This window comes from Lasioglossum baleicum, unplaced genomic scaffold (genome assembly GCF_051020765.1).
Source record: "Lasioglossum baleicum unplaced genomic scaffold, iyLasBale1 scaffold0021, whole genome shotgun sequence".
Lineage (NCBI taxonomy): Eukaryota > Metazoa > Arthropoda > Insecta > Hymenoptera > Halictidae > Lasioglossum > Lasioglossum baleicum.
The window spans coordinates 1,192,497-1,208,597 of NW_027469081.1; the positions used below are offsets into that span (position 1 = coordinate 1,192,497).

Sequence of the window (16,101 nt, forward strand, 5' to 3'; positions counted from 1 at the left end):
GGGCACGAACTTCAACAATCATCTGACACTAACAAAGCATATCAAGCATAGAACATCCGTGACTGTCGCAAACCCGAAACAGATTTGACAAAACAACGTACGTAGTTCGGCAAAAGTTGAAATTCTCATGGGAAAGGCAAATGTCATACAGCCGGTAGCAACTTTAGACACATCCTCACGCGTAATCTTACGAGACCTCTGGCGGAAGCGCTACATTCAACACATATTTTCAACTCCTCCGAGTAACTGCAACATGTATGTACAGTGAGTTCTGTCACGTGGAAATTAAGATTACGAGTATTCTTTCACACCCAACCTTACACGCCCGGCATTAAATGTAGTTATTTGATAAAAGCGAAATAGCTAAATTATTACGAGGTGAGATTATATCGTGGCTCTCTCTCTCTCTCTCTCTGATCGAAATAAATATTACTTTCTAACTTCTAGATTTATAATTGCAGAGATCTTGTGGTTGGTGAAGACAGTATGATTATTGCGACAAACATAATTCTGTGGTTGTAAGGAAGAACGCCGCACAGTGGGACCTTTCGTCCAAATCGGAGACAGAATCAAAGAACTTTCGATAGAAATTAGGTAGAGCGATGAAATTTTTTAGAAATTAAAGCTGAAACTTGGCAGAATATGTGAAAAATAGGGAGATTATGGTACGAACGTTTTATAACCATGAGAAAATTCGTTGAACTTTCACAATTTTTCAAGAAAATTGCGGTTTTTTCAATACCACCAGAAGTTAAAGAATTCGTTGATGAAAAGTATGTTAAAAAGATTAAATACTTATGTGATATATGTCAAATAAACGTTCAAATGCTTCATTATGTTTAATTTTATTGTGTTTTATATATGACGATACAATATACCTTCAAACTAGTGGGTTATCAAATCATTTCAACGAAAAAACGATTACATTAGTTCTGTTCACAAAAATCGATTTCTTGCAAAATCCTGAGGTCGTAGACAAATTTTGGGACCAGATTTGAAATCAACGTGAACAAATCTACAGGAAATGATGTGTAGCATGTTTAAAAAAAAAATTTTCCGCACGTGGTATTGAAAAAACCGCGATTTTCTTGAAATTGTGAAAGTTTAACGAATTTACTCAAGGTTATAAAACGTTCGTACCATAATCTCCCTATTTTCACATATTCTGCCAAGTTTCAGCTTTAATTTCTAAAAAATTTCATCGCTCTACCTAATTTCTATCGAAAGTTCTTTGATTTTCGTCCATGGGACCTTTCGGTCCCACTGTGCGCTGTATATCACATACTTTCGCTTCCGAGATATTGCCGTTTAAAGTTCCGATCGCTAATTCGTTGACATAGGACATCGGTGAAGTTACATTATTTTGTTAACCCGTTTGAATTTGTATTCACGACTTTTTTCTGGTAAATGCGTAAATCCTATATTTGTTTGAAATAGTGGAGTTCCGTATAATTTTTTGAGAGAATCACGTTTGGGACTAGTTGGACCCTCGGGAGCGTCTAAAACACAGGAGATTTTCGCCGAGAAATCGGAGTCACGATAGCCTCGTAAAAGTTTCGGCAATTTAGTTTTGCAAACACCGGCTCGCTTTGGTCCGTGCTAAATGGCTGTGTAAATAGGCAGTGCGCGAACGATAACGGATGCGGAAGTTTCGCGAACGATTCCCCGGGGCTCTCGATGAGTGTATAAGCGAAACTTGTACGTAGAGTGGCGCGAACCAATATTACCCCGAAGAAATATTAGCAATAAACCATCGCATTATATACACCGGGCTTTGTCCGACCGCGCCACTCCGTTCTGCGCCACGCCATACCACGTCATACCACGCCACATCGCGTAATACCGCACTGCAAGGCAAGGCGAACCATCTCGTCGATTTCTCTGTATGTATAGTCTACAGAGAGTCTGGCTCGTTTCGGTGGCAGAAGTGCGGCTCTCCTTACGCTCCACCGATGAAATAAAGGCTCATTTTTCGGCTCGGGAATAAAAGGGGAACCGACTATTGCCGTTTCCTATGTCTATTGTCCTCGTTTAACGTTCAAGTATCGTCCGGGCGAAAGCTAGATTAATCTGCTCTGCGGAAGAAACTCGTAGCCCAAAATCGGAGCCATTCTTTCTTCGCTATCGAGCAGGGAATAGCTAAGAGACCGAAGTAACGATCCTCTTGGTTCTATGTATATTATCCTTCTTGAGTAATCGTGCGAATTACATGCGCTCGAGTCCCGAGATATTAGGCTATCACGCGAGTTTACTTAATTTTTGCTGTATATGAACTACTAGTTCAAGAGGAGCTCTCTATAAGCATTATACAGGGTGTTGGAAATGGAATCTGAGATTTTCTCGGCTCCTAATCTAAGATTATTGGTAAAATTAAACGTTTTTATCAGTGGGTAATTGTTGAATAAAAGGAAAATAGCTTTTCAAGGAATTTTTAGCAGCACCTTGACTTTACTTTCGTATTTTTGTGGTATTTAACCCTTTACACTCGGAGCTATCTTATCTCGAAAATTAAACAGCACTTCCAACCCAGAATAATTCTATTCTATGTAATTTTATAATGATTAGAGATATAATACCACCTACAATATTTAAATAATTAGCAACTGATTAGAACCCAACATATTTAATAATTTAAACAATATTTTGAATAATGGCGGTGATTGCGAGTCGATCAGGGTTGAAACTACGAAATAGCGACGTTATACAAATATTGTCCATCATCATGTTTGACGGGTCCTTCTCAGCAAAAAGTTACTGGGACACACGAAGCAAACAATTTTTATGTGAACTGGATCAAGAATAAATATTACAGAAATAAATATAACAATCCAAAGAAATCTTGTTTTTTACCTCAGAATAATTAAGTTCAAATATCCATAAAATTAGATACATGAAGATATTAAAACAAATCGTACGCTACATTGAAAAGTATTTATTCTTAATTAATTTCACATAGAAATTTTTTGCCTTCTAAATAGTTCCGGTAGTATTTGATGATGCTGACAATATTGTACGATAATATCGCCATTTTGTACGTTTAAATAAAAAGTCAAGGTGTTGCTAAAAATCCCCTAAAAAAATGTTACCCTTTGCACTCGAACGGTGACTCAAATCAAGACAGTTTTAATATCGTTAAATTCGTCTGTATCCTATAAATTGTAAAAAGCTCAACTGTTGTATGAGAAATCAGGTCCAATTCGACGTGCACAATATAAAAAAGATTACACAGAACAAAAATGATCTGGGTTGAAAGAAATGTCTTGATCTTTTAATTAAAATTGCTTCGAGTCCAAAGGGTTAATTCGCAACAAGAGTTTTCGCATTTCAAAACGTTCTACGAAAGTGTACTCCACTGGAAGATCGCAAAAACTGCCCATCATTATTCATCTCAACAAAGGTTACGTGATCCACAGATGTTAATTCTAACAGTAACCGTGCCACGACCGATTAAACGACCAGTTTCACATTTTTTGTTGCATAATTATTGAAATTACAAAGATGCTTTCATTGGAAATGATTATCAATGCAATTTTTTTCGATTTTCAATGCCATCGCGTATTGACCAGAATGTGAATAAACATTTGTATTTTTCGAAACCGGTGCTGGTACATTCACGCACGACAACTCGATAAGGCCAGTGTTAACGACATGTTTTCATTCCACTAACAATAAGCCGACAGGGAGGATGTAGTAGACCTGGCAACGACCGGTAGGCAAACTGTTAATAAAACATCGCTATCAAGCTGATCGATATCGTATTTAGACTAGCTACTAGTAGAAGTCTGACCAAGTATGTATCCTGATCGGGTACAAACGAGTGCACGTCGAGAAATCGTGAATGCAGACTGAGGCTACGTTTCTATGGACGATTTCTGTTCAGTCGTTCAGCGATTAAACGTAACGAGTGGCGCTATTGAGTAAGAACGCGTGAGGAGCAAACGAGGCAAAGAGATGGCCGAGGATCGACGGACAACGCGGCCTTTCAACCAGGTCCCAACGAACATTAATAGCTTCCAGAATTAAACGACGGACTCGGCTACGTGGCTCGAATCGCGTACCGTCGTATACATCATTGTCGACGTTGACGTACGTCGTCGTCGCACGCAGTACGCAGCTCTCTATCGTCGTGACGACCGACAGCGAGAATAATCTAGTCGTTTAATCAGCGAAACGAATTTTATTTCGCGGATCAAATCGACTACCGGTTCGATGAAGAATTGTCCTGCTCAGGACTCGGATAAGCCTTATTTCGAAATAAAATGGAGCCTTTTTACTCTGTTGCATAATAGCTGTTGCAATAAAATTCACCTTCTTGTACGTAGTTACCGTGAGCGTAACCGACGAAGACTGTAAACAGTCTCTACGATTTTGTGGCAGTCCCACTGGTTGACAGCTTGCAGCTGGCTGTGTCGATGGACACGGAGGACACGGAGATAAGTGAATTACAAACTTTCTGCATTTACTGTGTTTCTATGGACTTAAATTTAGATCAACAGATTAGCCACTTGAGAACTTTCGGTCAAAGCGCTCGATGACGGACCTGAGTCCTCGCTAGGAAATGGACAAGAGATGGGCAATCAAATTAAATCCCATTTACGTAAATGGTTGGTTGAGAACTCGATGGATACTCGAGTAATCAATAAGCTATACACTGTAAGTCAACTCTCATTGTTACAAATAGCACAAATTTGCGTCTATTTTATTCTTTCTTGTTTTATTTGTTAGTCTGCGGATGTTTACGCAATTTTCGCTTTTTGTAGGCAAATCTTTAGGGAGAAACTGGAATCATATAAAATCTTATTTCCACAGGTAGTGATCTTCGCAGATCTGGAATAAATAAAAATCGTACTAGATTTTGTGGGATTTCATTTTCTAGCGTTTTTCAAAAATTTTGAAGTCTACTTATCGCTTTCTACATCCCTAATATGTATACTGGGCGTCCATCCTAACGATCGCACCGATTATCGAGCCATTTAGGCCAATCTGACAAGAAGATATTTCGAATAAAAGATATTCTGTACTTGAGAGCTCATGGTCATCCAAAAGCCATTGTATAGTAGGTCGCTGAATTCGTTTTTTCAACAGCTATAACAATATAAAATTAAAATTACATAGTGTTATTTTAAAAAAGTCAACTGACCTGTTTTTTATGATATTAAATAAAACATTTTCTCGGAATTTTTATTATTGCGCTTTATTCCCATTAAAGTACTTTCATTCGAAACATTTTCTTGTTAGATTGAACTAAATGCCTAAAAAAATGAACACCCTCTTTATGTTACGATACGGTTAAGAGAAAATTAACGAAACGACACAATCGTCAGGGAACGATCTAATCTAGAGCGAATGAACCGAAGATTTATCTGATTGAGCGTTCGTTTGAACATTTTCTATACACTATCGATATGGTACAATTCTGATTGTCGGTAAAAAATCAAGGCGAGTATAGTATTAAGAAGATAATTGGCAGAACTTGTGTACGAGATGTGGAACATTAATTTGAACAGCAAGTCTTCCGTAAATACAATTTTTGGTTATAGACTCGTCTAAAATATAATAATTCGAATTAGTTTTTGTTTTTTATTTTCCAATCTAAAAGACGATTCACCGCGTACACGTGAACATACAATAAAGGAAAGCTCTGAAAGTTCAAGGTGAAGCCCTATCAGAAAATACGTGGCGGGGGAAACATTGACTTCACATCAAATGAAACAGCCGCGCCCTGCTCGTAACATCTTTCTCCTCTTTATCTAATCGCTTCACGTCACCGGACAATAAACTATCTACAAACAGCCCGGTTATTAACGAAAGTTTTTCCAATTTTTGCCTTAATGGTGCTACTTTCAGTTCTAATTCGTCAAACTCGGCTGCCCGTTTTTCATATTCCCCCGTTGAGTAATTGTCGCTATTAATAACTACAAACTCGATCCTCGAATTCAATATCTCCGAAGGAGGGACGGGACATTCGATCGAGCCGCGCCCAGCTCGTATCTTTTTTCGTTCCTTTCGTTTAATCGCACTCCCTTCCCACGTGTACTCGCGTCTGTTTGCTCTTCGTCACTCGAGGAAATTTATACGGTGACAGTTTTATTAAAGACGGACCGATGTCCCTTATTCGTTACGCAAAATCGAACAGCATCTGTAACTTTTTAATCAATCTCTTGGTACGTTCGAAAATTTCATTGAGACCCGTATTCTGCGACCTTAAAAACTATTGGGTTGGCAAGAAAGTAATTTCCGTATTTTAAGGTGAATTTTTTTATTCAAGCGATGAACTTTAATCGATAAAATATTTTCTTCTTTATTATTTTTGGCAAAAGATCATAGAACAAAAGGAAAAATATCTTATTCGTTAAAGTTCATTATTTGAATAAAAAAAATCGGCTCTATTTCACCTTAAAACAAATGGACCAGTTTTCTAGTTTACAAGTATTAGAATTATATGAGAATTGAGAAAGAAGAAAGAAAGAATTGACTTCCTCATTTAAGCACATGTTATAATGAAAACTGTACAAAGGCTAAATAAATTCAATCTCCTCGCTTCTATAAACTGATTAAATTGAGTGGATTTATTATATGTACAGTGACTCCATTAATATTCGAACGCTCCAACAGAAATAATAACTTTTTAAATATTGGACTATACGATTTGAACTTCTTTGAGAAGCTAGAGCAATTAGTTTACTACATGCTGTGGAAAGAAATTTTTTCAAAAATTGCAATTGGTCGGAATTGTATAGAAAATACTAAAAGTTACATTTTACAATATTTTTATATGGGCCTATATTGAAGATATACAAAATACGTGTTGTAGATCTGTGTCTATTATATGTATTGCGAAAGTTTCATCAAAATAGGTTGAAAAGTGTAAGAATTCTTACATTTATTGCAGTTAGAAGCCGAAAATTGTGAAAGACTGTAATTTTTATAAACTTGAAACGTTGTAGCTGGTCGCAACTTTGACAGATTTTGATGATATTAGTGGGAGTCACATTATTCAGTGTTCGAACGAGATATGAAAAAGTAAATTCAAACCACGAAATTTGTAAATGAAATAATACAAATTATTTTTTAGGCCTAAATTAGAGAAATCTAAACTAGATTGTTATATATTTTCTCTGAATTACTATAATATGATATATATAAGTTTCTCACGATAGATACAATTTTTTAGCCATGAACAGTGTAAAGGAACAGATTATTCAAGGTTTGCGGCTGTTATTAATTTTAGTATTTTTCCGTAAATAGAGAGAGAGAGAGCTAGTCAGTTGAACTTATGTATACTCTGCCAGTAGTTATATTTAATTTATGTATTTCCTCGTTAGGCACGTGCAATCTATTCGTGATAATGACTAAAGAATAAACAGCGTTTCTGATTTCCATATCTATCTGTCTACTGTTTACGTAATTTCTCTAAAAAGAACGAAGACTGTCGAACTCGTACATATCGAATGATATACCGAGACGCAATTACGGAAAACCCACTTAAAGACAATTATAAATGATTATAGTAGCATACTTAAAATTAGTGTTGTATAAAAGCTCGAGTCTTCGAAGCTCCAGAGCTCAGTCTTAAAGACTAAGTTTCTATAGAAGAACTCTTTAGAAGAGCTCTGGAGCTTCGAAGACTCGACAAGACTACTTAAAATGGTATAGGAAAAAATTGAAAATGTACCAGTGAATCTTGATAGCAAGTAAGATCGATAAGGGGATGGCTCAGACTTGAATAGAGGTGCAAGACCGAAATCATAAATGTCTGTTGATACGACACTTCATCTTTATCGATGAAAGATAATGGACACATTGAATGGTGGCCGCATTATCCACGACTAATAGACTCGATTATACAATGGCTAATTACCTTGATACTGTCGTAGCAAGCAGTGACCCGTCCATTCTGCACCTCGACGTTAGCTGGCGGATGAGCGAACTTGCACTCCGTGTCGGGCCTGGTGCACTTGTTGCGCTGGAACTCTCTGCAAACCTCTAGCTGCAGCCATCGGGAGTCCTTGCCGTTCAGTAGGTTATTCATGTTGACCATTGCCATACTTCCTTCCAGTCCTGGAAGACCACGAGACTCCTCCTTAACGGGGTGCAGGCTTTCGAACACGACTTTAATTTATCCTCTTCCTTCACTGGCCTGTTCTCGGCGTAGTGTTGCCTGTTCGTTCACGATCGCTCGCACCAGCTGATCTTGCCAAGGATACAATTGGTTTTCGTTTATTCTGATCGGGCCCCCTCGACTTCGCGGCACTTGCGGGAGTTTCGTCGAATCAGAACCTGCTCTAACCTTCCCCGATCTTTATACAGTGACTCCCGCTAATATTCGGACAGTCACAGACAGGGTTGTAAGGGTGTGGGATGCGCTTCTCATTTTTCGATAGTGCAAAAATCGGGTTTTTCAGTAGACGAAAGCGCTAGGTAAGTCAATCTAGACCACGAGCGCCCTCAAAAGTCCTATTTTACCACGTTTTTATTCACGTTTACGAGGCGTACTTTGCAAATTACGCCTCGTAAACGTAAAAATAGGACTATTGAGGGCGATCGCGGACTAGATCGAGCTTGTATCTAGCGCTTTTGACTACTGAAAAACCCCATCTTTGCATCATCGAAAAATGAGAAGGCGCCCCACCGTTGTCTACCCCCTTGAAACGACGATAACTTTTTAAATATTGGACCATACGATTTGAACTTTTCTGAGAACTTGGAACAATTCGTTTGCTACGCAACGTGAAAAGATTTTTGAAAAAAATTTGCAAGTTGTCGGAATTGCGGAGAAAATACTAAAAGTTGTATTCTCTGCAACTTTAAGTATTTTCTCTACGATCCCAACCAATTGCAATTTTTGAAAAGAATATCTCTTCGCGTCATGTAGTAAACTAGTTGCCCCAACTTCTCAAAAAAGTTCAAATCGTATAGTCCAATATTGAAGAAGTTATCATTTCTTTTAGAGCGTTCGAATATTAATGAGAGTCACTGTACTTTGTATAATGATACAGAATTTATGAACGAACCAGCTAGTCATTACAGAATCAAGAACATTGATTTTTAATAATTACTTAAAGTGTTTCTGGATTAATTATTATTTCACATGCAATTTTGTTTGTGTCATTTTTGTTTTATAATATCGATAACGTTATAACGTGAAATACGAACTTTGAATTTGTTCGCGATTTCTGTGATTGTAATTGGTCAATTAATTAAAAATTTTCACTCGCGCGTGATACGTGAAATTACTGCAATATCTTTTTCTTAATAATACAATTACAGGTGGACAGTTCTACCGAGTATCTCAAATTTAAAAAAAAAAAGATTATTATTTTCCTTTTAACAAACGTCTAATTCTGACAAGTTTTCTCCTCAAAAAAAATCAACGGATAGTAACTTCAATTTATCAATCTTTTGGATATATGAATATTTTGGGAAACTTGAAAGTTTTCATTCACAAATATGGACGGAAATGAACATTCAATTATGAACCCTGTATCATCTTATTCCTTACAAGTCTGAAAAAATACACTTTGGACTAGAAACATACTTTCAAACACGATACAGAAGCAAATAAACTAAAGTTTCCCTGTTTAATGCGCTTGGGAGTCATCGAAAACATTTCTCGAAACATCTCGACATGAGAACAGCATGTGTTAAGACATTTTCAATTCCGTGTTTAAAATTTTCATAAAGCAAGTGAGTCATTTAATACAGTATCTTGATACATAATTACAATCCGATTTCACAGATATTCTAAAGTTTCTGGTTGTTACATTAGAAAATATTTTTCAGACGCAGTTTTTCTACTTTCTTGAAAAGGATCCAAATTAGAATCGAAACGTTGCGCCGAGAACATCAACATATTATTCATTTCTCGAAACATATGGAAAATATTACGATAACCTGAAGAATTATCTGAACAATCCGTAAATTAATTTTGATCATTCTCTGTTTTAGAATCTATTCGTTAGGCATACAAGCGATGTAAGTATAAAGTCGTCCTTCAAGTAAGTAGTTCAAATTAACAATTGCAAACTTGGAAAGAAATAAAAAAGACAATATAAACATACCTAATCAAAAGACTATATTCAATATGGGTTTGAAGATAATAAATAATATGAATTCTATTCTATTCTCTAACCGCGCAAGAAAGAACACCGAGTAGCCAAGTCGCGTGGGCCCGAAATCCCGCAAGTGCCGGGAGCATTGATACAATGATAAATGTTGGTACCTTTGGAAGGTTGTCTTCGTGTAGCGTGCGATCTTATTGTTCCATGAACGTGCCTCTTGTCGAGTTGTTGGTCTTCCAGATCACTGTTTCTTCCGTGTAGACGACGACGACGACGAAGAAGACGACGACGAACCGTAAAACTCGCGTAACCGTACAACAACGACGAAGTGAACAAAGATAACTAGAGAGTGAATAAACTCGCGTAGATCAGACCCGTCGTACTCTTCTTGAACTTGTCTACTATTCGTTGTCGCGTATATTATCGAACACCGTGTTAAAAGGCTCGGGATTGTCGGAGACTTCTTGCCTCGTGATGCTAAACTATTCTTAGACCGTGCGATATCACCGTTGTTATCAGCTGCTCGCTCTTTATCGTACGCACAGTTTGCGTTATCGACCGGGATCGGTTAGTCGCTGCAAAGAGAGACAGTGCGGCTTCGCTTGCCGAGTTAGCGGTTAGCTAGACAGCAAAGATAGCGAGAAAGAGCAAGAGTATAGCTGGTATCTGCTCTCCGTTTCTTTATTCGTCACTGATTCTTTCTTCCCTTCTACTTCCAGCGCTACGATCTCGAACGTGGATGATGATGTTCACACCGTTGCGTTGCAGCGAAGGCGTTCAACAGCAAGATTACAGCGATTGCGATTGACGGAAGAGAGGAACGTGTGTATCTCCTCGGAGAACTGGGGAAATTTCACCGAGAAAGTAAAGCGAAGAGGTAAAGAGGCGTTTTCTATCGACAGCGATTAGGCTCTGGGCTTCGATATATGTATATATATATATATATATTTTTTCTTTTGCGTTGCTCTTTTATTGTTTTATTTAGGCGATGCTTGCGGCTTCCGTTGACCAAGAAGATCGTGGATCCTTCCTGATTCCCTTTACCGATCTCTCGATCTTCCTTTATCCAGGCAGCACTCTGTTATCTTCTCGCAATGCACGTCGTAGGAGCTTTAGAAGGCGCGTAGTAGCAACCAGAGCGTAGTAGTTTTTTGGGCAAAGCTTGAAAGCCTTTCAAAGCTAAACGTCGACCACCAGAGGAGCGTGTGTGTACGTACGTACGTGTGTGTGTGTGTGTGTTTGTGTTTCTATGTGCTCTCTAGGCGCAAATTTGTTTTCTTTGATCAATATATAGCTGGCTGTTGCTGGCTGGCTGCGTCGGAGTTTTTATTACAGAGAGACAGCGAGATCTGTGACGTATGCGTGTCTGTTCACGTCTGTATATACGTATGGTCTGTAGGTAGTACGTGTGTTTCGAAAAGCCGGTCGTGGTGTCCTTGAAGCCGGTTCTGAAGCGTGTACTCTCGTGTGTAGTGTCTACTGGACGAGGAAGTAGAGGACTAAAGACTCTCCGGTGGAGGTAGAAAACGGATCTAGAAAGGAGTTCTCGAATGTTGGAAAGCTGAGCCTAGGCTATCCTTCGACGGGCCGGGGAATGGAAGTAGACGAAGAAGAAGGGATAGACCGTTGTTCCCTTGAAGAAGGAGCCGAAGAAGGAGGCTGGTAAAGAGAGTAAGCAAGGCGGTAGGCGACAAAGCGGGTAAAAAGGCGAGAGGGGTAGAAAGGTCCGGTTCTATGTTTGGGTCGTGAATTCTCGGGGTCGAGTCGGGTCGGGTCGGGTCGTTGCGGATTGGGCGAAAGGGGAACGGGAGGAGACGTGGAGAACGGTAAAAGAGAATGATAGAGAAAGGGGGAGGTTCGGTGGGGGGAAGGGGGATTGCGAGTTAGCGAGTGACGTTGCGTTTCCGTTCCTCGGATTTACGTCATTTATTCGGCGCACTCCTGGTTCCTCCCGCGGTCGAACTCCGGATTCTGCTGTTCTGGAAACATACCAAAAGCGAAAACTCGCGTTACTGCGGATGCAAAGGCTTAAAATGCTTCTTGTTTTCGGGGCGGGGGGTGGGGCGGGGCGGGCGGGAGGACGGCAAAGAGAAAGAGAGAAAGGGGAAGGGGTCTTCGTTCGTTTTGGTGGGCTTAGGAGGTGGGGCGTTGGCTCGATGAGAGGTTTTAGCTTCAAGATAGATAGAGAAAGACAGATCGAGGGCTGGTTGGAAGTGTAAATGGGAATGATCAAGCAAAGGCCGCGAACGGGCAAAGGTATAGTAGAAAACAAGCGCAGGACTACCAATGCAAGCACGCTTAATCGAGTAAATTAAGGCGTCCCGTTGTGGTGTGGAGAATGCATGATCCACAACCGACCATGTACAGTCCCAGTTATTATTCAAATCAAACGAGCTATGTATCATCTTGGCTTTTTCTATACAAAATCATTATATTTCCAAAGAATATGTCGACTGTGTTAAATAATTCGGTTTCTATGGTGTTCCGTCGCGTCGGTTACGCACATTGTTTCAATCATTTCTCGAATGCTCGAATCTCTCGAATTATAGTAAATTAACATGACGAGAGTGGAGTTTTAAGCTTATCGTAGTTGCAACCGTAGTATTAGGGACATTCCTAGTGATTTTCGTGCTGCAGTAATGAGCTCTTCCTCCACTTTAATGTCCGTAACTCTGAGGGCTTAGTTTCTTTTTTATTAAAAAGGTAAGACAAGTTTCTTTTTATATTTTTATTTCGTCGAATTAGGTATCTAAATAATAACAAAACCCTATGCAATTTAAAGCAATACGAAGAATGTAAACTGTAAACGATAGTCCTTTGATAACCGACATAGAAGAAAAATGGTCTTATTTTTACCTTTTATGGAGAATGTTTTTTCAAATCCCGAGATTATGAAAATATGAGAATGACTGACAATTTTATTTGCCTCGCCAACGAGAATACATTCTCATTGGGATAAAATGCTGCCGTAGTACATTAACAAGGAAACAAATCCAAGGAAACTTCATATACCACTCTACACTCTGCTAATTGGGCATGTTGAATATATACATTAATTTTTTCCATTTATAATGGATCATAAAAACAACCGTTGTACTTACACCTCGATAAAAGTTCAACATCTCTCCCCCCTCAAACATCGAGTCGTAAAAACGTAATACTTGGTGGCGCGATTTAATTTTATATTTCATAAAATCAGAAACGCTCATGGCAAAAATTGTTCATCTTACAACTACAGTGCTTAAGAATTTAATTACCCCCCGACTTAGAAGTAAATCGTCTGCTAATGAAAATTAAAACCTTCATACACAGTTCAAAATTATTAGAATATCCATTCTGTTATTTTCCATTTAATTGTTTTCTCCCCTCCAATGATTAAATCTAAAATACTCGATAGTACCATTCATATATTTCACTTCAGACTACGTTCATACCTCATGTGACAGTTTCATGGTGAAGCGAGATATATGTATACTGCGTGTACTACTTAGTTTCAACCCATTTTCTTCATGGTAATGTCCACATTAATCTATTGATAACAACGTCCAATCACGCACAACGAAAACTGTACAAATATGATTACTTTCTTCGGGGACACCTCGAAAACGAAGTTAATCACGAGATACTAACGACACCTAAAGATATGGACAATCGTATCATTAAAGCATTAATGATATAACTCGAGAATCATTGTAAAGTGTATCAGTTATCGATTGATTACGCAATTGTATTAATTGCAATAGACATCAATTCGAGCGTTGCTCGCATTTAATTATTCTGGGCTCAGTTCTTTCTTCAACAACAAGAAAAAGAAAGTAATTATTACATTGTATCGACACCATACAACTTTCGTCTCAACAATTTGTTCATATAACAAATTGTTTGCATGTAATTTAGGTGGCACACATCGCTGAATCAGCCTGTGTAATATCGTCGATCTAGCAAATGTATTATTACGAGACTGCGGATCTGTATGCAAGATAAAAATTGTCTGCATCGATTCCAAGCAATAGAAACTAAATTGAATGTTGTTCCTTCCCTTAACACTAACAGTAGACCGGTCAAAAACTACTTTCACATTGTTTATTTTTTAATTATTGAAATTATAAAGATGCTTCCATTAGAAGTTATTCAAAAAATTTCTCTATTATTATAAAAATTGTGAAGGATCTAAATAAATTAAGTCTTGTAATTTTTATAAAACAATATACACATCTGACATATTTTGCACTCGGTACGGTTAGTTTTAAGACTTTAATAGAGGAGAAATCACATATTGACGTCTTCCATTAAAAAAATTTTTCAACAATTTCGTATTTCATGTACTCAATCTTGCTATAAATGCATAAAGATCCGTGGCGTAATTATTAGACTGCGGATCTCTATGCAAAATAAAAAATTTTTGCATCGACTCCAAGACACAGGAGTCAAATAAAAATTTAAGGTGAAGCTAGTACATGGTGGCCTTAAATCTCTTCAACACCTCTACTGTTTTAAATTGTACGTACCCATTCTTGTCACAAATGCATAAAATTCGCAGTCTAGTAATTATTATGAAACGTCCGAGCGAGAACGTCCGAGAATTTCTTTACCGAATGGCTGGCAAGATAAAAATTCTGTATCGAAAACTGCAGATACGCCCGGTTATCTGAGACCGAGCGTAGCTGCCACGTTTCTGAAATATCCGTGGGACGGAGTATTTATCGCTCACGAAATCCTATCGCGAGTTCGCGAAGCATATAATTCTAGCTGATATCGTACATTAACCGGTGAAAAACTGCGTTCCCTTCTGCACGTCCCGCCGTGAAAAGTCCAGGAGAAAAAATACCAGGACGAGCTGGTGCACGTACACGCGCCCCATGAATAAGTATGCACTTTTATGTACGAGCCAGAGACAGTTAAGGCAAAGAAAAAGAAAAGCTTGAAGAGGGCTGAGGTAGAGGGAGGAGGAGGAGGAGGAGGAGGAAGAGTGCAGCGTAGTACAATTTTCCGTCGCGCAAGTAAGCCGCTTACGAAAAGCGGACCCGAGGCGGTCGACTCGTTTCTCATGTTACCCGACAAGAGTTATGGGGACGTATGTGCGCGTTCAACGCACTAGAAAATACCAGAAAGAAAAACGTTTTCAGTCGAAACGTTTGTTTTCCCGAGGATTTCTCGGCTGGAGGGAAAAATCGACGACGCTGAACTGACCGTCGCGTCGCCGTCGCTGAACGCCGAACGAAAGTCAGCGGACGGAGGTCTCAAGAAACACAAGTCGAAAAGTGTTTCGTACTAGGTATGAAGTGTATCTTTCTCAATAACTGTGGATGTTTATGCAAATTCATCCTTTTGGGAACTAACCCGCAGAGAATCACCCATTACTTTCTTTGGAATAATACTGTCACGTGCGTAACAGACCTGACAACCCGAGAAGTCGGACGAAGTCTCAGACTTTTGGCCGGACCTTGGCCAACCATCATAAAACGATTTCCCAAATAATTGCAGGACGATTGGGGACCCGTACGATCGAAAACGGTAAACCCAAAAAACTTTACAGCACCCAAAAAATAATAAACTTCCTACTTCCAACGTCCCATACAGACCACACCCACAGCCACATCTACGCCTATCAGAAAAACAGACACTCATCCCCACAAGCGCAAAAACAACCAATAGAAATGTAACCCAACAAAAAAGATAGTAGGACGAAACACTCCACCTTTGTTTCCCTCCAATAAAACAGCACCTGACATTTTACAGATTCAAATCCGAATCGGAAACGTTATTTGTTTCAAACCCGAATCATAACGTTTCATGCTTCACTCAGCTATATTTATTTAATGCAGAAATTGATCGAAACTGTGCGCCGCGAGAAATTAATTACCATTTTCAAAAAAGATAGTAACCACGTTCAAACCGTCACCTCACTTGTAATCCGGATCCTCCCGAACCATCGGCACGACTTCAGAACCGCGAGCACGATTTTGTACAACGCCTACTTAACACATTACCGACCGGTGATTATTGCGTAATTTTGAAAAATCTATGGTACATGGCTAAA

The 16,101-nt window shown here is 38.8% G+C and overlaps 1 protein-coding gene across 34 annotated transcripts in view; it reads right to left on the bottom strand.

The window, feature by feature from the left end:
* Positions 1-16,101, bottom strand: part of LOC143219184 (protein muscleblind) — a 520,585-nt gene that overhangs the window by 481,161 nt on the left and 23,323 nt on the right. For 31 of the 34 annotated variants that reach the window (XR_013011262.1, XR_013011265.1, XR_013011266.1 and 28 more), the window contains 2 exons: positions 10,223-12,040; positions 7,862-8,188 (listed from right to left, as the gene is read on the bottom strand). The exons of 2 other annotated variants lie outside the window; for them this stretch is intronic. Coding sequence is in view for 27 of the 32 variants with exons in the window: in XM_076445088.1 (XP_076301203.1) it covers positions 7,862-8,047 (186 nt within the window). In the remaining 5 variants the exon portion in view is untranslated. Of the gene's footprint in view, positions 1-7,861; positions 8,194-10,222; positions 12,041-16,101 lie in introns of all 34 variants that reach the window. One more of the 34 variants, XM_076445086.1, reaches the window with a different exon arrangement.